The 24,396-nt window shown below is 36.4% G+C and overlaps 1 protein-coding gene across 4 annotated transcripts in view; it reads left to right on the top strand.

The window, feature by feature from the left end:
• Positions 1–24,396, top strand: part of LOC108965255 (protein ECT2) — a 38,504-nt gene that overhangs the window by 13,354 nt on the left and 754 nt on the right. For 2 of the 4 annotated variants that reach the window (XM_018927537.1, XM_018927528.1), the window contains 11 exons: positions 998–1,223; positions 15,175–15,310; positions 15,424–15,530; positions 15,676–15,925; positions 16,423–18,255; positions 20,017–20,148; positions 20,215–20,577; positions 20,641–21,037; positions 21,195–21,355; positions 21,438–21,932; positions 24,223–24,372. In XM_018927537.1, the coding sequence (XP_018783082.1) occupies positions 998–1,223; positions 15,175–15,310; positions 15,424–15,530; positions 15,676–15,925; positions 16,423–18,255; positions 20,017–20,148; positions 20,215–20,577; positions 20,641–21,037; positions 21,195–21,355; positions 21,438–21,932; positions 24,223–24,372 (4,250 nt within the window). Of the gene's footprint in view, positions 1–997; positions 1,224–15,174; positions 15,311–15,423; positions 15,531–15,675; positions 15,926–16,422; positions 18,256–20,016; positions 20,149–20,214; positions 20,578–20,640; positions 21,038–21,194; positions 21,356–21,437; positions 21,933–24,202; positions 24,373–24,396 lie in introns of those variants that run through there. The other 2 variants (XM_018927544.1, XM_018927553.1) reach the window with 2 other exon arrangements.

The raw sequence follows: 24,396 nt of genomic DNA, 5'->3' as shown, positions 1-24,396 counted from the left end.
GACTTAAAGAGAGTAATAGGTGGATTCATGTGTAGAAGTTCACGCAAGTGAGGAAAGTTATCTGACCGCCATTCACTTGAGAATGCCCAGTAAATATTCTTTTACATATGACTACAAGTACCTTCTGGGTAGCCAAAATGCATCAGTTTGAAGGCGAGCTAATGTGAGAAGGCGGAACATACCTCCCTAGGGTTTTGCGCTGTGTTTGGGTACCCAATGAAAGGAAAAAAACAGCCTTGCTGTTGTAAACTCGGCTTTAACCGCGTATACCCAATGTGCAAAGTCATTAGTTATGAAATTATTGAAGATAATTTATAAATTTATTTTAGACAAATAGAGAGGTTCTTTCTTCCACATCTGTCATTTTATATGTCGTCACATTAGCGAAAGCTTACTCAAGTCGTCGTTAATATAGGAATTAAAAAAATAGAAATACAGGTATATATTTACTTGTCGTCTCTTAAGTTATGGATCTCGATGTATATGGCAATACCTCTCGCCTCGGCCTATATAACCTATTTGTTTTAGTTTGACATTCACATTTCATTGTAGAGGGAACGAATGTCTCTTCAGTCTGTGGCAATCGTCAAAAACGCGCTAACTCATGTAAAAATCTTTGAGGGTCTGCCAGACAACAGGCGTCGTATGAATACCGTACTCATCGCACACAGTTTGTTTGTTGAATCAGTGCGTTGGCAACAGCTGCCGTGCCGTTCCGGCTAACTGCTCGGCTGCGCGACTATTAGCGTTCTTTTAATTGAGCATCACATGTACATCTTTCCTGTCTCTGTTGTTATCGTCTGTCGTCGCTGTTTTTTGGCAAATTTCGTTTATTTTTTGTTTTATTGTTTTTGGGAAGAGGGAAATTGTCGGAGACTATTGGTGGTTAATCGTAAGCAGATTAAACTTTAACATACAATTTTTAAGAAAGTTTTGTTTAGAAAGTGTATCAAGATAATTAATGTTTTCTGATTGTTTTTTTTTTTTTTGATTACAGAAATGTCAATTTCACCCTCACCCTCACCCGAGAATCTGAGGATCTGTCTGGTTGGCGATGTCGTTAACGATACAGAAACCGTGGAGGCTGCGCGCTGTTTTAATGTTCCTGTCATCACCTCCGAGAATGGCTTGGACGTGCTCAACGACTATGCGTGGCGCACCTTCTTTGTGCTGAAAGATTTTGAGGGTCCCATATACGATGCGATACACAGAAATAAACAGTGGTAAGTGATATTCAATAATGTTATGTTTATCGTTTGTCATGGGCGATTTTTAGAAAGTACCTCAAGCAAGCAACTGACGAAGTTCAAATTTTTGGCATAATTTACTCTTTACGTAAATTCCTACACGCGCTGACTAATTTTTGCAAAATCTCAAATCGCGTTTCTGTGTACTTATGTATATATATGTATGTATGTGTTTACATCTAAGAGTATTCTTAAATTAGCACAATTGTATCTCTCAAATGACAATCACTTGTGCATAAAAGCTATTTTTAGTTTAGTATTTTCAAATACATACTTGGTTTCATAAATATCTACATACGTACGTACATTGCTGTGATTGTGACTGTTGTGTTGCTTTTGTTGTATGTTGCCATTTTTCGGGTTTTATTGGGATGTGGCACATCAATGGTTTCCATAAATTGACGCCATATGTCATCTTCGCCTCGCACCCTTTGTTAGCTGCCGGAAGTTTTGATTGTGTAATAGAGCCATTTGTATTCACTGTTATATTCTCGCTGACGGAAATGACTATGACATAATTTTACGTTATTCCTTTATAGTATTGCTTACAATTGTAACGGTTGAATATAATGATTAGTATAATGTTGGTGAATAGGTTTTCAAACGTTATTGCTAATATCTGCGGTATGCATCCTCATGTGGCGGATTCGAGATAGGACTTTACTTTTCAATTGCTTACTCAGTTCGAAGTAGCATCTGTTAGCAAGAGTTGGGTTTCGAGGCTGACATTGTTGTTGGTGTTAATACTGGTTCCAAGATAGACGAAATTATCTACGACTTCGAACTTATGACTATCAAAAGGGAGTTGCCTTGTCTGAAACCTCGTTTGGTATCGAACGGCTCAGAGAGGTCCTTCCCGATTCTAACGGAGCTTTTGGTGTTGCTCAACGTCAGTTTACACAGCCGTATTAGTTKTGCGGGGATACCAAATTCAAACATCGCGGCGTAAAGGCAGCTCTTTTTCGTGCTGTCGAAAGCAGCTTTGAAATCGACGAAGAGGTGGTGAGTGTCGTTTCTCCTTTCACGGGTCTTTTCCACGATTTGGCGCATGGTGAATATCTGGTCGGTTGTTGATTTTTCAGGTCTGAAGCCACACTGATAAGTTCCAATCAGTTTGTTGACGGTGGGCTTTAATCTTTCACACAATACGCTCGATAGAACCTTATATGCGATGTTGTGGAGGCTTATCTCACGGCAGTTGGTGCAGATTGTGGAGTCTCCCTTTTTGTTAATTGGACAGAGCACACTTAAATTTCAATCGTCGGGAATGCTTTCGTTCGACTATTTTCTACAAAGAAGTTGATGCATGATTCTTACCAGCTCTTCTTTCTAATGATTTACAATTAAATATCTTCGGTGGTCTTTTTTTTTACTTTATAATGTGAAAAAGAGAATTTTCGATTTTTTATTATTAATTTATAAACTTTTAGAAATATATTGGTATTCGTAGAAAAATATGGGGCTATGCACAATAAACGGTAAATTCTTTTCTGTTTAAATTTTTTTAAAGGTGATGTGTGTCTGTACATATGTATGTGCATGTATGTATGTATGTATGTTTCTGCAGATTAAAATTACTACCAACCATAAGAGCGAACAAATGTTTCGTGTCTCATTTGCACGAGCACTTATGAAGGCGATAAAAGAAAATAGCCACACAGTGATCATAAAAGTCCCAACACGAATTCGCTAAAAATGCAAAAGCAAGTGAAATTAAACCAAAACAAAACTGTAAACACACAACGCAAAAATAAAAGGAAAAAAATAAATGAAATGCTGAAAAAAATGAATGAAAAGTTTTAGTGTGACAATTGAAGAGTGGCTGTGTGATGTGCGACCGAAGAGTTCTGCGCCAGCCGCCATCAATGCGCATCACATGCAAAATACTTGAAGCGGACGAAGAGATAAATAAATAAATCAAATGGACTTGCACATACATAACTCAAATATCTATAGTGTGTACATATGCATGTGCCATGTAGAAGCGCAGTCAAGAACCCAAAAAATATGAATGAAATTGGCAAACATCGGTTCCAACACATCGTCAGTGCCACCAGGCCGCATTGCATCGGTGATTGTTTTCACTTAGCTGGAAAAGCTGATGCCGATTCACCATCAAATGTCAACAATAACATCGATACGAGTGGTTACTTAAAACACACACACAGTTGTATAGGTACATATATTTACACATGTACGCATATGTGATGATAAATAAACATGATGACGATGTTGGCAGCGAAATTATGATGAATAGTTCACTTGTCACCATCAAACGCTCGAGATAACAAGGAGCAAAACAAAGCAATCGAAATATATGTATATCTACATATAAACATTTGTATGTGTGTATTTATGTCTCGAATTGTTTTCACGCTTGTAGCTCCACTCGCGAGCACAGATGTCTGCACATATACATACATACATATATTTATGATATATGACATTCTAAGTGGAAAGCTTGTTTGCAGGCGCCACAGGGGTGCCTGTTGTGGCTAACGAGCGGATGATTTAAAACCAAAATTTATACTTTTCGGAACCTCACCGGAAATGTAGTATTGGGTAGTTTGTTTATTTATCAATTAGACTGTGATGCGCATCAACGTCTTTCTTTATGCGAAATTCTATACAAAAATATTTTTAATAATTTTCCACTTTTAATTAATACACGAAAAATTTTGCAAATTCATTTTAATTATGGGAAAAATAAAGTTTTATTAATGCTCTTGTTTTTAAATTAATGGATTTGCTTTTGTGGCTTGCTCGTTTTTTGCCACAGTATTCTAAAAAAACTCATACAAAATTCAAGGCCTTCGGTGATGGTGTTTTTGATTGGTACAAATTATTCAAAAATGGTCGCGAACGCGTTGACCACTTCCAGGACGACCATCACCATCAACAGATGATAAACACGGCAATAAAATAAAGGAATCGATGATTAACAGTCAGAGATCTTATTGGGTCGTTAGAATTTAGGAAGGATCAGTGAAAAACATCTTGAAATATCATTTGGGTCTAAAAGTGAAAGCACGTTCAGTTACAAAATCACTAAATGCTTTCGAAAAACAGAGTTGCGTTACATATGTAAAACAATGCTTTACAACTACCAGGATTTCATGAAACATATTACTCCTGGCGATGAGTCTTTAATCTATAGTTACGACCCTGAAACATACGCTCAATTGTTCGAATACCGTGGCAAAGGTGAGCCAAAGCCGAAAATGCCATTATTATCGAGGTGTGGTGCACTTCGTACTCCTTCCGACCGCCCAAACTGTCAAGTTTTATGCGGCGTTTGCGCGAAACTATTCGTAAAAAAAAGTCCGTAATTATGGGCCGCCAACTTTTGGTTTTTGAACCATGATAATGCATCGTCTTATACTGCATTGATTCTTCACGTGTTTTTCGCCACATTTCCGTAACGACCGTATTCGCCTGATTTAGCTTCGTGTGACTTCTGGCTATTCAGAAAACTCAAACGACCGCTCCGGAAAAACTGTTTTAGAGACTATTGTTGTTTTGAAGACTATTGTTCTATTGAAGACATTCAACGCGCTTTGAAGGCTATTCCGAAAAATTTCTTTAACAACAGTTTTTCGATGATTGGAAAAAACGTTGGCACAAGTGTATTGGGACCAAGGATTACTTTGAGGTGGATAGCATAGATTTTGAATGATAATTTAATAATTTTAATTTTCAAGAATGCGGTTCTTTCATTCGATGTGTGAGAACCCACATCGTCGTGACGACGAGTGATCAAACTTGGGTGGTTGGTTCCCCTGATTTCTTGAACAATTGGCAAACAATTGTTTTAGTGGTGTTGTTGTGCTCTCTAGTGGTGTAATAGTGTCGTAATTCAAGAAAAACAGGCATTTATTTTTTTCTTTCGACGAAACATCTCGAGATTTTTTTGAGCGATTGAAAGATTGTGTGGGATCTAACGTGAATGTTTTACCGTCAGATGTTCCTGTAATATTGAATGTATACTGGTCCCACTAATGCTTACAGTTATCTCAAATTCACGATAGATCACATGACGATCCTGCAATATCAGCATAAATTTCCTTTTGTTGACCGAAATTAATATTTTAAGTTACTGTATGAAACAAAAATAACGTTCATATATCAAAAATTTCAGAGTATGCATAATAACAAAAATACCATAGGGTTGTGAGTTACCGGATTACAATGCTAGGGTACTCAAATGTCGAAATATAAAAAGCAATCTAAGTGTAAGAACTTAGCTTACAGCAAAAAAAAACATATTGTATAAACGGTGATTTAGTTACAAATAAGTTATCTTCTTTAACTTCCGCGAGTCTGTAATATAAAATGTTTCGGACTAGGTTTGCCACATAAAGTACACTGTTTTTTGGTATCTCTTTTTTGTACCTCTGGATCCATGTTGGGTCATCGACCACGAAATGGCACAAAAATGCCCTTGGATTGTACCTAAACAATCAACAGTCAAGTACTGAAGTGAAGTGGTCTCATAGTTTCGCTTGTTAACCAGAATGATTAAAATAAGATGGAGACGGCATCGCGTCGACAGCAATCTCAAGCTTAATGCCTTCTGTTACGTTATCGACGTGCGATCATGTGGCAACTGATTAAATAAAATTTTCATGGACGTCATCGGAGTCATCAATATATGCCGTATTCAATTACTCTTTGACTTTACAGCGCGATTTTTCTTCCAATAAAAATTATCAAAACTCAGTGGATTTGCCCTTTTTATTTTCCTATTTTCCTTCCGCAGCTAAACGATAGTAAAGTTTTCTTGCAATTGTGGCGCCATCGGGTGATGAGGCTAAGTACTTATCGGACCGCATTGAAGCATTGGCTCCAAGAGAATGTTAATAAATAGGATAAAACGTTCATTATATAGTTTCAGATATCGGGGGTCGCCAGAAAATGTTCTTATCAAACAAAAATCTGGGCGCCTGACTTGAACTTGAAGAAAGTGTCTGCAGGCGGGGTTTGTACAGTGCCCTTCGTGTTATTTGGAACACCAAGGCGAAGTAGAATTTTTTTAGTACAAATCAAGGACTGTTATATTTGCATATCCCATTAAATGCTGATAGCTGCAGTTGTGCAAATAATTGCTATCGACGAAACATAAATAACAAATTGTTCAGCCAAACACTTGTAAAATATACATTTGCCTATGTTTTCTATGTTCGCTTCACATTCTTTTTATAAAACAATTAATTTTATAGATCGATGAATCAGCTTTCATCAAAACAAAGTCTTCAAAATGTGGAAGAAAGCAAAAAAGTTCGATAAACTCAATATTATATCGTACAGAAAAATGTGTATTTTCCAAAAGCATTAAAAATGATAATAAGTTTTAGTAATATAATGTGCACGAGCAAATAAATACTTGCGTTAAGGCAAAGAAAGCGTTGTGCAATAAATGTCGAGCAGCTAAACAAATCTTCGCATAATTAAATAAAATACGCATGAAAATATTTCAAGAATGTGGAAAATCTATCGATGCCCTTGTAATGTAATTGTCGCGCGTTGCTTTTGCCGACAATCAATGCAACAACATATAGTTGACTCAGCTGTCTTTGAACTCTGTAAGAGGCCGAACGCTAATGGGGCGCGCTGGCCGATCATCGCAGCAGCTGTGGTGTAAGAGGGGCGTTTATGGCCTTTAAACTTTTTGAGGGTCTTCTCGCCTATTCGGGAGCACGTAAGGCACGCTCTCGTGTGAATATTTTATGTACATACATACATACAGAAATCTGTATATTTATGTACTATGAGTTTGAAAATTATTTTCATTTATATATAAAGTGCGTGCACTCGTCACTCGTTGCCTGCTGTATACAATTTGCATCTGTGTACACATTTCGCATTTATTTATTTTTATTTTTCTATCTGTTTTTTATTTATTTTGTTTTTAATTATTTTTTTAAATTTTATTTAATAAATTTTTTTAAATATTTTTCTATATTTATTAATTTTTTTTTATATATTTCTTTAATTTCACCTATATATCCTTATTCACCAAGCTATCTTTTTATGATATACCCTAAACAGGGTACATTAAGTTTGCCACGTCCGTCTGTCTGTATTTATGCGCACTAGTTAGTTCCTGAGTGTTCGAGATGTCGATCTAAAATTTTACACACTTCCTTTTCTCTCATTTTATTGTATCGCCGAGATCCGGTAGATCAAAATCAAGTTCTTGTCTGGAAAATTTTTTTATTTGACAAGATAATTACATGAAATTTGGCATTGATTGTTTTCCAGGGTGGGGCTACAATTTTGGAAAAAAAATGTCATATCCGACCACTTTAGTATATAGCTGCCATAGAAACCTGATTGATCAAAATCAAGTTATTGTATGGAAAATTTTTTTATTTGACAAGGTATCTTCAGGAAATTTGACATTGATTGTTGCCCAAGGCAGCGGTGCAATTTCCGAAAAAGTTTTTTCAAATCGGTCCACTATAGAATATAGCTGTCATACAAAGTTACTGACAAAATCAAGTTCTTGTATGGAAAACATTTTTATTTGACAAGGTATCTTCAGGAAATTTGACATTGATTGTTATCCAAGGCAGCACTGCAATTTCCGAAAACTGTTTTCCAAATCGGTCCACTATATAGTATAGCTGCCATACAAACTAACCGATCAAAATCAAGTTCTTGTATGGAAAATGTTTTTATTTGACAAGATATCACCACGAAATTTGGCGTGAGCTATTGTCTAAAATAAGGGTATAGTCACCGTATAAATTGTTCAAATCGGACCATTATAACTGCCATACAAATTGAAGGAACAAAATGAACTTAAGGGTCTTTTATATCCTTTTAAGCTATAATAAATTTATCTGTGAAGGGTATTATTGCTTCGGTGTTGCCGATCAAGGTTTTTTTTATGTATTATAATTTTTTATGTTTTTTGTTCTTTATTTTATCTACCTATCCTTACCCACTTAGCGAGATATTTTTATATTTNATACATACATACATACATACACATATGTGAATAATATGCAATTATGAGTTAAAATATTATTCTGCTGCAGAGTCTACGTAGTGTTGGCGCATGGCGGATATGAGATTGCGCGTGATCACGTGAATAATGTGTTTGTTTTCATATATACATGTAGTATATAGTTATAGAATTTTGTAAGTAGTAAGTGTTTAGTTGTTGTAAGCTTATATACATATATACGTAAAAGAAATTATTAGACACAGTTGCTTATTATTGTTGTTAATGTAGATTTGCAAAATCGAAATGAAAAGACAGCATTTTAATGCTTCCGATGCGTGCGTGTAGTGGTTGAAGAGTTGGCTTGGTGGGCAAACAAACAATATGCGTGATAATTTCAAAGGAAATAACAATTTCAGTTACTGACAATGTTAACAATTATTGCAGCTGTTAGCTTAAAAAATATAAATTTTTCTAAATATAAAAAAAAATAAAAGCATTTGTAAAATGTTAAAAAAATTATTTTGACTAACTATCTAAAATTTAGTTTCAATGTTGTTTCCGATATTTAACTTCAACCAAATTTTTCTTCTCGTTCTCAAAAAAATTATAGAATTAAATTCTAACATTTTTACCAAATATTTTCTATAAGATTTGTGAAATAACTAAAATTTAGTATAAATTTTTATTAGGAATAACAGTTTTGTTGAAATCTGGTACAATAATTACTTTTTTTCTAAATTATTTTATTGAATATTAAATAAATATTTCATTGCAATATTAAACTAATAAATTATTTCGTAAATTCATTTAATATTTATGATTTTCGACGCCATTTCACGCGGCTATTTTTTGGGATTTTTGGAATTAAATAAAAATTTCAAACTAAGAAAACATAAAAAATCATACACTTTTTTGTTGTATCTACGCCCACCTTCAACTACGCAACGCTTCACTCAGCATTCCTTCGCCACTTTTCTTCTTCGACACTTTTACTTTTCATACATACACATGTACATAAGTTTGTAAGTGCCTTGTGGTTTTTGTTGCTTTTGTTTCTGCGCTAATATGGCGTTTGCAATGTGATAATATCCACTACTTAGGCAAAGCACCTACGAAATTTACATATGCGCATATGTAAATAACGGCGGCCGGGAAAGCAGCGACAATTCATTTCGGATTCTGTTGAAAAATCAAGCGAACTTCGGGCGAAAAACAAAATGAGCCATGCGCATATTTTGGCAACGTGTCACGAAAGTGTTTCCGCCGCGCAACTCGTCATCGTCATCAGCGCGTTGCCACTTGCACAGCGAATGGCAACAATGAGTGGAGCATAGAGAAAACATTCATCATCCGCCATGGCGTCCCTCGCTGTCAATTTGCCGCCACTTCACTGTGCGCTGCGTTGTAAGCGTGCGTCAGCGAAGTAATACATCTGTGTGTGTGTGTGTGTGTGTGTGTGTATATATATTTTTTAAGCATATGTGCATTGTATTTTTGTTGCGCTTTGGCCTACTGGCAACTGATCGTCGGCGACATTTCACTGACTCTTAAAGGCCTTGCGCAGCCATTAAGACCTCAAATATCTAAATACCACACATACACATGTAAAAGGAATGAGTGTATTTCGGCAGACATGTAAGTGCAAATCCGGCGTTATTGTCTGTTCAATGTAAAATTCTATTTTGGTTAAAACCGAAAATACTAGAACTAAAATTTTTTAGCGGTGAACTTGTATTTGCAGCAATAAAACTAAAATATTATGCTTTTTAAGATCATGCAATTAGCAAAAATTTCCTGCCAAATTAAATGGTCTATCAATAAGTTCAAGTGTTCAAAAAATAGTGAGGTTAAGTTTTTCACCATGCTAGCGAAGTTTTAGGCTTTTGTAAGCTTCAGTAGGTATACATATAATCGTCTAGTTATCTATTTTTCATTTCATAGACAATTTTTTGAACCTTCATTGGTTTTGAAGCTATTCTTACAGATTTGTTGCTATTGAGAAAATAAAACCAAGTCCGAGAAATATATCCTAAATTCGAAAATAATTATGTCCCTGAAGGGGCTAATTATTTTTTAGATTTTCTCCAATATATTACACATGTATATGCATAAATTTGATTTAAGATTATTAAAGCTATAATCAAACCATCTGATCAAATTTGACCCGGATTTTTAGTTTTGCCTACAAAAAAAAAAAAAAAAAGCTCTTAAGTCAACATAAGAATGCCAACGCTTAGTCCATTTTCCCATAGATTTGTTATAAGGCTTCGCTGGAAGACCTACAACGATATTCGTTTTTTTATTTGTTTGCCGATTTTTAGACTCCCTAAAACTTTTCTGCAACGCTTTCAACAAATCCGTAAAGGTATGATTTAGGAGTGCCTAACCTCGTTAATAATGGCATCGAGCCACTTTAGGATAAGACTATTATGGGTATCAGTATATGGCAGAGTTGATGGTAACTGAAAAACTGATGGGCTGCAAGGAAAGTTACCCTAATATCAATAGAATGCTCCCTACACAATATCGGCAACTATAATACGCCATTAGTGGATTGTTTGAAGAATGAAATCGCAGAAAAAAACCTAATTTGAAGAAAAATAAAACCCTTTTCCATCAACACAATGCACCGTTATTGAGAACGAATCGTTGATAGCGATGGCAAAAGCGTATGCTTGGAAATTATTTTTCATCCGTCGTTTCTGGATCTTTTTAAACATTTTAAAATTCAATTATATTAAGATAACTAACATATTAGCCGATAGGGAGTAAGCAGAGCTATCATACAATTTCAGCCATTTTTCTCACTGTTGGTGGGAGTTAATATTAGCGCTGAGCGAGTTTGGTTCCTGTAGCTTTAGTGTTTTAGGAGATACATATGTACACTAAATTTAAAGGGCGGAGCTACGCCGACTTTTTCAAAATATTATGCCTACAGGTGCCCTATAAGTTAGAGTTTTATTTCTTAATGTAGAGTTTTGTCATTTTATAGGTTTTCGGTTAATGGCGTTTTGTGGGTGTGACAGTTGTCCGATTATGCTCATTTACGAGCTCGTTCTATTTATATGCCAGACATAATTATACGAGAGCTGCTATATATATTTCTGGCCTAATAATGAAAATAGGAGTATTTATCAACGAAAATGGCTTTATTGTTTTTCAAAATATTCTCCATCAAGATTTATACACTTTTGCATGCGCTCAAACCAATTTTCGAAGCACTTTTTCCACTCCGATTGAGACACCTCCAAAACATGGTTTTTGAATGCTTCAATAGCATCTTCTGGCGACGAAAATCGCTGACCACGCATTATTTTCTTGATGTGTGGGAATAAAAAGAAGTCATTGGGTGCCAAGTCAGGGCTGTACGGCGGATGACCCATCAATTCGACGYWTTGRCCGKTCAAAAAGGCGCTGGTTTGAGCCGATGTGTGAGAGTTCGCATTGTCATGGTGCACAATGATTCGCCTTCTCTTGTTCGTTTTTCGAATTTCTCCGAAGACTTCAGGCAAACAAATGGTGGTGTACCACTCAAAATTGACCGTCCTACGTTGCTCAAGCGGAACAGTCGCCACATGACCAATTTTGCCGAAGAAACAGGCGACCATTTGCTTCGAAGTGCTTCTTCTACGAACAACTTTCGTTGGATTTGGCTCGTCTTGGAAGATCCACACGGTCGATTGCTGTTTTGCTTCGGGCTCATACGCATAGATCCATGATTATTCACTTGTGACGATCTTATAAACGTCTTTTGAAGCACCGCGATCGTATTTTTTCAGCATTTCTTTACACCAATCCACACGAGCATTTTTTTGAGCGATTGTCAAATTGTGCGGGATCCAACGAGAACAAACCTTTTTTACGGCCAGGCATGTCTCTATGAAGGTATGTTACATGACGGTCTTGCATTATCAGTTCACATACGGCATCGATGTTTACTGGCACAACGGCTGTTTTTGGACGACTTTCACGGAATTCGTCTTTGAGCGAGCCAGAAATATATATAGCAGCCTGCGTACCAAGTTTCGTCAAGATATTTAAATTTTTACTCAAGTAATAGCTTGCACGGATGAACGGACGGCCAAACAGACAGACAGTCACTCGGCAAGCATATGAAACCCGCCCAACTGGTGAAGTTTCGCAAATAATTCAAGTTCCCGATTATCTTGTTATTTCGCCGAACTTTTCCATATCTGACTGATTTTTTCTGATTATTTTAATGTTTTACTGCGGGGCTAAGTAAATACTTATGCGTATGCGTATATACTATTCATAAATATATACATATGTATATATGCGCATCTGAAAGCAAAATCATTGAACCGCACTGGAGCTTGTTATTCCAAATCATGCCATCCAAGTGCTACATTGACCTAAACAGATGGTGTTAACACCAACATTTGGCAAAATCTATCAACTCGCTGCATTTATCTATACATATATACATATACATATGTATGCATATGTTTGTTCATATAAACGTACTTGAGGAGGGCATTGGCAGAAAAGCTTAAAAAAATACTACACAAATTCTTAGCGTACCAGCTAATTGTTATTATTATTTTTATTGTTGTTGTAATCTATCAAGTTCAAACCAACCATATAGAGCGGGCCATGTTGATGAAGGCAGCACAAACAACAAAAATAAATAAACAAATCTGATGAAATAATTTTTATTAAGGCAAATAGAGGCGAGTTTGTATGTGTTTGTGTGTGAGTGTGCGCCCATTTGATTGGTGTCAGTGGTAGAGTGCTGTCGTTGCAACGCTGATGAGCGTTCAAATAAATGTGTATATATGTATGTGTGTGTGTGTGTTGTTTGTTTGCAAGTCAGAAAGCAACAGTTGTCATCCCCTACAATGTAAATGTATGTGTGATTGTGTGTGTGTGTATGTAGGCGATAAGTGCTGCGCAGATTTACTTTTATTTTGTTGGGGAAAGTTTCTATTTTGGGCATTTGATTTGCGGTGTCCACGATGTTGATGATGAGGTGTATTATTATGTTTATTGTACTTTGTTATTATTTTGGTTGCGGCTGCCGCTGGCTGACAGCCTGTTATTTACCAAATATACATATGCAGAAGGGTTCCCTTAAATTTGGCAGCGCCACCAATGTGCATGTGCGCGTGTCTGAGTGAATGAACTCTTAATTTTCCTTCTTACAAATAAATGAGTCTACAAATACATACATATGTATGTATGTATATGACTTTCTAAGAGCTTGAAGCGGCTTCCTCGGGAAAAACATCCTTTTTTCAACAATTTTTTCTTATATACAAATTAAATATTTTTTAAATTTTTTATTGTTACAAACATACAATATTAACAAAGATTTTCTGAAATTTTTGGAAGCAAACACTTTTAACACTTTATGTTCGGTGACCGCTCGACAAAAAGTTGCGTTGGCAGGATAACTCCCTACAGCATCATCTAAAGTGGAAAAAATAACCCTTAACTTAGAACGAAAGAAGAAAATCCGAAATTTGGATTTGTGTTAGCCTAGCTAGCTTCAAGCGCACACGTGCTCAAGGCTATATCTCCGAAACTGTTACTCGGATCAACTTGGAAATTTAAGATATTAATAAATACTAAGATCAACATACAGCGAAAAAAAGTTGTCCCGCCTTCTAATAGATTTAATATAGTACATATCTCCTAAACCATTCAAGCTATAATAAGCAAATTCGCGCAGAACAAGAACTCTGAGAGACACTGTAAAATTGGATTAAATCTGTTGATAAACCAGAACACTAAAAGTACTAAACGCTCGAATAATCAATCAATAAATACGTCAAAGGCATTAAAATTTGCACTACGACTTTATAGGAGCCGGAGTCAAAATAAAATCCACCTGATTCTTTCACTTTCCAGTGAACCAGCACCAATGAATGACAAAAACTATTGAAATCCCAGCTATCGAATATGTGGATCCAAGTACCAATAGCGAATTTTTTTATACAAAATATCGGTAAATGTTTGGGATATATTATAGAAATTGGGAGAGAATTCTCTTCTAATAATGTTCTGCTCGTTGTAAAAAATATGCTTTTGGTCAATAATTTCTTTAGACCCCTTAGACAGAAACACGCAGCAAATTACATGAAGATATCTTGTCAAGTGAAACAGCTTTCCAGACAAGCACTTGATTCTGGTCGATCAGTTTGTATATCCATCCAAACAATTTTTTTTGGAGATTGCACTATTACTATTGCAAATAATAACTTTAATTTGGTGAATTTAGCTTGTTAAATGGTCTTTCGACGTTTCCGATACCCAAAGCCCAGATGAAACCGTTGAAGTACAGATGTCAGTAACAGTCGTACCAACGTAGAAAAAAAAATATTTCGACGAATTGGAGTTCACGCGAAATAAAAAGTCTTACTATTTTTTGCTCAGATTAGTATGTATGTACAATATGTGTACTAATTTCAGCCTGTTGAACCCCACTTTATTTCATGTTAATTTCCATCTTAAAACTCAGAAGATATCTCAACAAAAATGAAATTTAGTGTAATTCTTTATAATATTTTATTTCTAAGGGGATTTCACAAATTTTGCAATTTCCTGAACGCACCGAAATTACGTATACCACCTGGTGTTCTTGTTAAAAGTCAGTCACTTTGAAGTGGCTCACGAATATTTCTTTGTAATTCCCAGTTTCATATGGTTAACAATAGAAAATAAAATTCACGAACACGTTTGATATTTTACATTTGGCTTCTCTTGAACAGAACGGAGCTAAATGATAGTTCATTGGCAATACATCGATTATGAGTTATTGGCCATGAACTGATGAATGAAAATGTTCGCCTTACGCACGCCAAATTCGGCGAAATATGATTTGTTTGCAGCACACACACACGAATGCGAAATCATAATATTTTGCTTTGCCCACGCTTATTTGTATATTTATCGATCTATTTAATTTGAAAACTGGCTTTAACTATTTGTATTGGTTTTTCGTTGTATTTACAGCATTTTGGGTCCACCTGCCTTGCAGCATGCAGCCGAATCTAAGGATGGACTCATACGCAACGCGCGACCCGTTTACAATTACTCAATGCGCGGCGTGGTGACGTGTTTTACAGGCATACGCAAGAAGGATGAGTTGGTGAGTCTAATGACTTGTTTTTGTTTTGCTCATTTGCTGTACACAAATGTTTTGGCTATATTCTCATATATGTGTGTGTGTGTGTTTGTATGCTCTTTTACGCTAACCCATAGACGCGTCTCGTCAATCTCATACATTCGATGGGCGGTTGTATACGCAAAGACATGAATTCCAAGATCACACATCTAATTTGCAGTCACAGCGGCGGCGATAAATATCAGTAAGTTGTTGGTGTTTTTTTCTATTTTATTTAAAAGAAAATTGTCTTCTAAAGGCATTTTCATGGTGCTTATCTTTCCTTATTGTTTGAAATTAATGCAATGTTGGCATTTAATATTTATATTTTTTTATATGGAATCTTCTAGATATGCGAAAACATTTCGTTTGACTGTGGTGCGACCGGCCTGGGTTTATGCCGCTTGGGAGCGACGCGACGAACTGCAGTTTCGTGCGACGACCGATGATTTTTCGCGCGAGCATAAACTGAAAGCATTTGAAGGTCAGAAGATTTGCTTCTTCGGCTTCCCCGCCGACGAGCATCAACACATGGTCGATGTGCTGCTCAGCAATGGGGGCGTGCCGGCGGAGTTGGATGATCCCGAGTGTTCGCATGTCGTGAGTTTTTTGAATTTTTTCAATTATTTTGCACAAACAACATTTGTAGTTTTACTGTTGACACGTTTGTGTGTGTGTGCGTGTTTGTATATTGCATTAATACTTAAATGTAGAGCGTTGTCACTAATTGTTTAATACTTTTAATATTTGCAACTTAAACAAATTGTATGTGCAACAAAAAACAAAAACAAAAGAATTTAAACAAATGTGTTGCACAAATTAATGTGTTTTTCTGCTATCAAGCACAAGCGTTTTATTATAATTTGTCATACCAGTTTAACATTAATAACGGAATTACTTGTGGCGGCGCGTAATTTTCCAAAAAATACTAGTAACACAACAAAATACAAGTCATCATTTTTGTTTTTTGCATTTTTAGTTCTCATTTACAGTGACACACGGGAAGATTTTTAAATTAGCACAAGATCTCTTAACACCCGTAGTTAGAACATTACTAAATTTTTGCTACGCAGATTCATAAATTTACAAATTTACAGGTCATGCCTAATACTGGTGGTTATTTTCTCGAAACAATGACTAACACTTGCAATTCACCCAAGCCCCAGCCCATAATAACTAACCCACAATCCCATCCCCAACCCACAACACCAAAGCGTCTCTACAAAACTGAAACCGTTGAGATAACGTCCACAAAAAAATCAATGGAAGAGAATAGTGAAGCAGCCCCATTAGTTGCGACAACGTCGTCAAGCGTAGACATTGATAAGACTGAAGGAAATACTGTAAATGAAAAGGAGCCTGAAAAAGCAGCACCAACTGCGAACGCCGATACCCAAATGGATGTGGACGTTGCAAGTACGACTGAGCAGCTGGTTGACTCACCTGAAACAGAGGACGGTGATGGCGCTGATAATAATATGGATAATGAAAATGATGATGTGGATGATGATGATGATGACGGCGATTACTTTGATGAACGCCTGGTCGTGGACTATGATCGAAATAAGGCGCTGCAGCATGGCTCACCACTGCCTGAAGGCGTCGATATAGACGATCCCGAAGATATGATGCCAGTCGGACAACAGAATGCAAGTACACCACAGAAGCCGACAGCATCAGCAGCTCTTTCAACGCCATCCAAGTATGACATTAATGCCAATTCGAGCGGTGCGGAGTTGGAAACAGAAAATGTTAAATGCCTCAATGAAAATGCAAGCACACCAATAAAAACAACAAACGTTGCAGCTGCTGACAATGCAGACCCTAATAAAAGCATCACCGACGGTATTATAATCACGAAAGAGGCGTTTCATAATCCAAATAATATTTCGCCCATATTAAATGCAATGCCCGAGGCAACGGTAACCGCTGCAAAACCGACAAACATTTTACAAATACCAAATTTGATAGTCACTGCCAATTCATCGCCCGAAAGCGAGCCATCACCGATGGAGATTGAGGCGGAGGCGTACGATATGAACGCCGACATCGAAGCAGAAGATTTCGGCAATTTAAATGAGTTGAAGCGCAAACGCGAAAGTTTCGATAGCATTTCACTAATGTCCGTGGAATCATTTGCGCTGCCGAATAGCACGAAAAAACCGAAACTCTTACGTACCGGCTCCATAACACGTTCCATACGACGTTCGATGAGCTTTGTCGCCGTGCGCACACCCATCTCGAAAATGTTGCGTCCACGTCGCAGTTCGGTGGCGCTCGATGGTGCACCCAACGATGAAGATGGCTGCAATGCGGATGATTCCTTCTGCTCAATCGCTTCAATAGAGAGCACCTTCAACGAATCGATACGTAAGCCGGTTAAGGAGAAATTTCGTAGTCTACGGAATCGCATAACGCGCAGCAGCAGCAAAAAAGACAAACATAGTATGCATGCGCAGCCGACAACGCCGGAGAAGGATGAAAAATATGAGCGTGAAATGCCGAATAGTGGCTTCAAGACACCCAAAGCTCCGGCGAAATTTCTCAGCGCCGCCGCAAAGGCAATTGGCACACCAAAGTCCTTCACCAAACATGCGTTAATCTCTGCACCATCGCCCTCAACATCAACATTGACATCAAATAAGTTGGCAAGTGCTGGCTTGGAATGTTCAAAGTGGCCCATTACAGCTGAAGTTACGCCGTCGACTATCAATACCCCTACAACTGCTACTTACATAACACCCGCTACGATTTCTACGATTTCATTGCCGCATTCACCGCCGCCTATGCAAAATCCAAAGTTAATAGCTAATCAAGAAATCATGCAGGAAAATACGCAACTTCATGCTCCGGCACAAGCTCAAACGCTGGAAAACGTTCAGTGTATACGCGAACATATGCAAAGCGCTGCCGTCGAACGTTCTTTAATGGTACTTAAAAACATATTTCATTTCATCGCTTATTTTGTGTAACATCATTTTGCAAAATACACAAGTTTGGGAAAAGTACACACACACATTCAGTGCGCAGCGGCGGAGAGTCGGAAAATTTTGCAAGAGTTTTGAAATTTTTAGTCTGAACTTCAACGGCGTTTTTGTCTATTTTCTCGTGCGCATCGTTAGTTTAATTACGTTTAATGCATTTAATTTCTTTGAGTTTGAGTTCGATTTAAAAATCTTCAAATCGAGTCCTGTAATTTGCATCGCATTTTTAACATTTTTTTCTTATTATGACTTTCTACTCTACTGTGGTCGACTAATTTTCGAACTGCACTAGTTTTTAAGCGTGTTAACTCATGTTTAGTTTGTAATTATCCTTTTTATTATGTGGTTTTGGTTCAATTAAAAAATCGTATGGTTATAGAGACAGCACAATAAAATATTTTCAAAACTAAAAACAGTTGGTTTCTACTTTCCTTGTGTAGCATTTTTCAGTAAATATTTAAAGCGAAGTGGAAAATGTTAAAAATGCCAAGCAAATTATCTTGATACACACTACTTGAAGCGTATTTTTCCTGAAAAAATACGTTTGGTTTTCGTAAAATTAAATGCACTTAATGTAGCTAACCTCAAATTCATATTCTTACTGAAATTTGTGTTGTACTTTTCTTTATACTTATGCTTACCGCACTGCTTTTGCCTTTTTTCACACTTTATGAGTATGGAAAAACTATTATTATTTTAAAATTTTTTTAAGTGTTTTAAATTTTTTTGAAGTTAAAATTTTTTTAATTTTTCAAAAATGGTTTTTTAATATTTTTAAATTTAAATATTTTTTTTTAAATTTTTTTAAAACTTTTGTCTACAAAGTAATTTGCTTTACTGAAAATTGTTATGTTTTAAGTAAATACATGACGGTTTTCTCACTACCTCTCTAACCCACAATTCGAACGTTTTGAAAATAATTTATTGTGCTGCCAAATATTTGTGCTTTTTATATTATTTTTAGTAACTCGTAGCTGTTTGATTCATTTTAAATCATCATATCATAAAAAGTATTCACTCATCCCCTATTATACTTATATATAATACATATGTACATGTATGTATTTATGTGCGCTATATTTGTGCTTACTTGCACACATCATAAATGTGTAATTAATTGCTGGATTTGTTATTTGTTTTGATATCGTTGAAATTGTTTGGTATTTTCGAAGTCCATTGAATGCTCAATTGCGCTAACTGGAAAATTTCAGTTTGTCAATTCACAGTTCATGTCAATTTTCGACAATTTGCACTGTAAGCAAGAGTACAGGGTGCTGTGGAGCTGTTGGAAAGCTATATTTTGTATGTTTTTAAGTGCAGCAAAATTGATTTAGCATTATTCGAAATTTGGAAAATGTTAAAGTAAACAGTTTGCGCGTACTTTGAGTTGCAACAATAATGCGCTAATCAAATATCTATATTTGCATACCACTTACCCTGTTTAGCTGCTAAATTACAAATTTTCACAAATTCATTACGAGGCAAAAGCAGGCGCGCATCTTTATTATTTCCACATTTTTGTAAATCGGAAAATTTTCCACGTCTGACAAATGACTGCGCCGCGCAAAACAAAATAATTTATTGCTTACAAAATCATGCTGGAATATTTGTAAGCGCGCGTCAGTGTGCAGTTAGCAGACATTTACATTTTACATTCCTCTAAATAATACCAAAATATTCATCAATATGTTTGCTCTATGTCTTTAGGTTGTTGATGAGCACACTACACAAGCCAAGCCGGAGCCGAAAAATCACCGCACACATATTCTCAAGTCCGATTGGTTCTGGTATACCATACAGAATGGCTACGCGGACGAGATGGATTACCTCTTCGGCGATGTAAGTTTGCGCATTTTGTTACACTACAAATAGTTGTTTTGAAAACATCCAACACTTTCGTTACAGTATTTGGACAGTATTGCGAATACGCCCAATACCGATCGTCGTGATTCACTGCCCATCAGTTTTAATAAGCGGAAACGGAAACGTTTCTCACAACGCATACAATTCGAAGGTACACCAATTGGCTCGGGCAAGCGTCGTTCTTCCGTCTCTGATGCCGGTCTTTTGTCGGTGTCGGGTAGCTTCTTCGATTGCACCACCAGCCCGGACAAGTTGGAGGCTGGTAAGCTGCACAACGAAGTGCATATTGAGACGCCAACAGTTTGTGAATCGACGCCGGCAAAGAAATCGATGCGTTTCAATCATTTTATGGACTTCTTCAGCACCGAGTCTAACTATGTGGGCATATTAGACACAATAGTGAAGGTTTGTTGTGCATTTTTTAAATGTAGTAAAAAGTTTTACTACAATATTTTATACTTTTTGCAGCTCTTTAAGAATCCACTCGAGGAAATTGCGGAAACCAACGACGCTCTGCTAAATAAATCAGAGATCAAATCGATCTTCAACAATTTTCTGCCTATACATGAAGTGCATCAGTGCATGCTGGAGAGTTTGCGCGCGATACAGGGTAAATGGTCGGAGGATTGTTTAATTGGTGATATCATATTGCAGCATCGTGATGAATTAACCAAGGCGTATCCACCGTATGTGAACTTTTTCGAACAAATGAAGGAAACACTGCAACAATGTGATAGCCAAAATCCACGTTTCCATGCATTTCTAAAAATCAACCAAACAAAACCGGAGTGTGGACGGCAGAGCTTGCAGGATCTGATGATACGCCCCGTGCAAAGACTGCCGAGCATTAGTTTGTTGTTGAACGGTGAGTAAATGACAAAATTAGAGATTAAAGGTTTTCGAAACTCTACTACATAATTTTATGTCACTCTTTTTATTATACTTCCCATAATTTATAAAACCAAGTACAGACATCTAACACCTAACGGTATAATAAAATAATTTCTCTTACACTGTTGCAGACATTTTAAAGCACACAAATAAAAACAATCCCGACTATGTTAAACTTGAACAGGCACTCAAAGCCATCAAGGAGGTCATGATGCATATTAACGAGGATAAACGGAAGACGGAATCGCGCATGGCGATATTTGATATATTCAATGACATTGAAGGTTGTCCGGTAAGCGTATTGTTTGCCTTTACTATTTTCTACGTTTTATTGACTTTGTGCCTCCATCATGTCGTTTCCCCTCGCGTAACAGGCTCATTTAGTATCCTCGAATCGTAGTTTCATTTCCAAGTGTGAAGTAACGGAACTCTCCGATAATCTTAGCGGCCGTGGCGATACACTCATGTTGTACTTATTCTCCGACACAATAGAGGTGTGTAAAAAGCGTTCGCGTGCCTTCAATACGGCGAAATCGCCAAGCTCTACAAAATCATACAAACACGTGAAGTTGGTGTCACTGAATGCGATACGTTTTGTCATTGACATCACCGATAGTCCGCGCGCTTTCGCCTTGCTTTGTCGCCAAGATAAGGAGAAGCTCTTCTCGTTCACCATAACCGATGATGAAACTGATAAGGTGGTGTATTTGAAGTTGTTGTGCAAGCAGATGGCGGAGAACGCTTGTCGCACGGACACGGTCAGCGCATTACTGAGTCGCACCTCACAGGAGTTGGAAGTGGATATCAGTGATGTGAATTTGAGCACTTTGTCGAAGGCGTTTAAGTTGGCGGCGCGTACGCGTCAAAAGGTGAGTTGAAAATGTTTTGTCTTGAAATGTTGGTTTCGTGATTAACTTAGAAAGGGTTTTGTCTAAATGCTGCTTCATGATTATAGTCCTAGTTTCTTATGCGTACATTACATCTGCAGAAGTACAAGTACAAAAATAACCTAAAATACAAACCAACATGACCTTAAAAAAGACAAATTACAGCTTTGCATTGTTTGCGATTCACTACATCATATTACATATAGTACAAAATATTAAGCGACACACCTAAAGTCACAGGTTAAATAAAAAAAACATCGATTTTTGGAAAATTTTAAAAAATAAAGCTACCGTATCGATTTTTTTTTGAAATTTCCAGGGTGTATTTAAACATATTTCAAATAAACTAATATTTTTGAAGAAAACATTAATGAGTTGAACCAAATTTTGGTCGTTTTTGGCCTGCCAGATCAGATAAAAAAAAACTTATAGGTAATTTCATAATGATTGGATCAACCGTTGTATCCGTGTTAAAATCAAAATTCAAATTCCACTTCAATATGAGTAGACTTACCTTATATACCTTTTTCCGTCTCCTTTAAAAGTGATTTGACGTTATTTTGCATTTCAAGTGACGACATACATATAATTTTGTATGATGCATACACTCATTCCATCAATATTTAGAAAACTTGCTAATTTCATTTTTGATTTAATTAAAAATGCAATAAGTAAAAATTGAAATTGTTTTCTTTTATTAATATTGATTTTATTACTGTAATCAATTGTGTTTACAAACATTAATTTTTATTACCTTTTCATTTCATTGTATTTGCTTTTTATTGGTGTCTGCTTGTCGATGATTTGATTAACATCTGTTTCATTACACTGTCACTGAACACAGATTGTGACAAAAAAGCACCCGGAAATTGTTTTTAAGTTCCCCAGGTGAATGATATTTCAACAAAAAAAAATGTATTTTGCTAAGTTGGTAAAACTATCGAACTATCAAAGAATTTTCCCCAAATTTTATATTTCCAACCGAATTTCGTGTTCGGCAAGAGAGCTTGACATCTCTCACGAGTTCGTTCGAATGATGTTGTTGGATGTTATGGGTATGAAACGCGTGCTTGCTCGACTCGTCCCAATAAAGCTGAATTTTTTCCAAAACAGTACCAAAACAGGTTTCGTGCGAATTCCTATTCCACAATTATGTTATTACTTTGACATGCAAATAAGTCAACAATCATTGGAATGAAGGGATAAAACGAGCCGAAACCAAAAACAAACCAAAGCCGCTCAAAAATCAAAGTGATTCTTATTGTTTTTTTGTTTGATATTCGTGGTTTGGTGCATCATGAATTTATTCGGTAGGGACAAACTATATAAACATCCGTCGAAAACGGGCGGAATTAGAACAATTCATAGATTTTACACAATGATATTGTACCATTGCATCGAGAAACAATTGTGACCGAATTTAAAGCCAAAAATACAATGAATACCATCGATCAACCACCGTATTCACCAGTTTTGGGTTCGTGTGATTTTTTCTTGTCACCCAAACTGAAATTGCCGTTTCGGGTTATGGTTTTTGTCTATCAAGGAGATAAAATCAAATTCGCAGAAGGATCTGAAGGCCAGCCGAAAGTGCAAAGTGCTTATGAAAAGTGTTTCGAGAACTGGAAAAATAGTTGACATAAGATATTGCATGTGGTGGAGATTACATGAAGGCGACAAAATAAATATTGATCAATATTTCGCGTTTATTTACAATTTTCGGGTTCTTTTTTGTTACAATGTTGATCGGATATTTTATACGCGTTTAAAGTTTTGTGAGCCAATTACACTAAGTTAAACAAATTCTTATAAATGTGCTCATATCTCCGAAATTGTTTGCCGGATCAACTACACATTTTCAAAGAATATGCTCAAATATATATAAATTCGATATTTGAAAAAATCGATGTTTTGAAAATCACATGTAAATTATTATGATATATCCCTTAAATTTAGCTCAGGGTGTCAAAAAAAAGAAGGGGTATATTTAAAAAAATAAGCATGGTACCGCGTAATAACCACCTCCTTTGTTTAACTAGTTCACAAATTAAATAACGTTGCCATTTTTGAGGTTATATTCTAGAAGCATATAAATTCTTAAATGAATTGAGCATTATTTGCAAGACCTACATATATGTATGTAATATAAGTATATAATAAATATATGTTGTTGTTATTATTCGTATGTAAGTAGTTTGCTTTAATGTTTGACTCTCTTTCCCTTCCGCCTCCTTTGCCTGCTTATAATGAAGAAAATATTTACTTTGCTCAGGTGGGCCGTGCATTTTCATTTAACAAAACTCCCTCGAAACTGAAGCGAGCCGTCTCCACGATGATGACACCACCTTTTGGCAGCACAAACTCACTAACGCCCGCCTCGCAACTGGCGCAAATGCGTTTGGCCAGTTGTGCAAATATACACGTGAGTAGCGCGCGCATAATCAGC

The sequence above is a fragment of the Bactrocera latifrons genome, unplaced genomic scaffold (assembly GCF_001853355.1).
Source record: "Bactrocera latifrons isolate USDA-ARS-PBARC rearing strain unplaced genomic scaffold, ASM185335v1 scaffold_1, whole genome shotgun sequence".
NCBI classification, from domain to species: domain Eukaryota; kingdom Metazoa; phylum Arthropoda; class Insecta; order Diptera; family Tephritidae; genus Bactrocera; species Bactrocera latifrons.
Note: the sequence above shows the minus strand (reverse complement) of the source record. Positions and strands in the feature narration are given on the sequence as shown.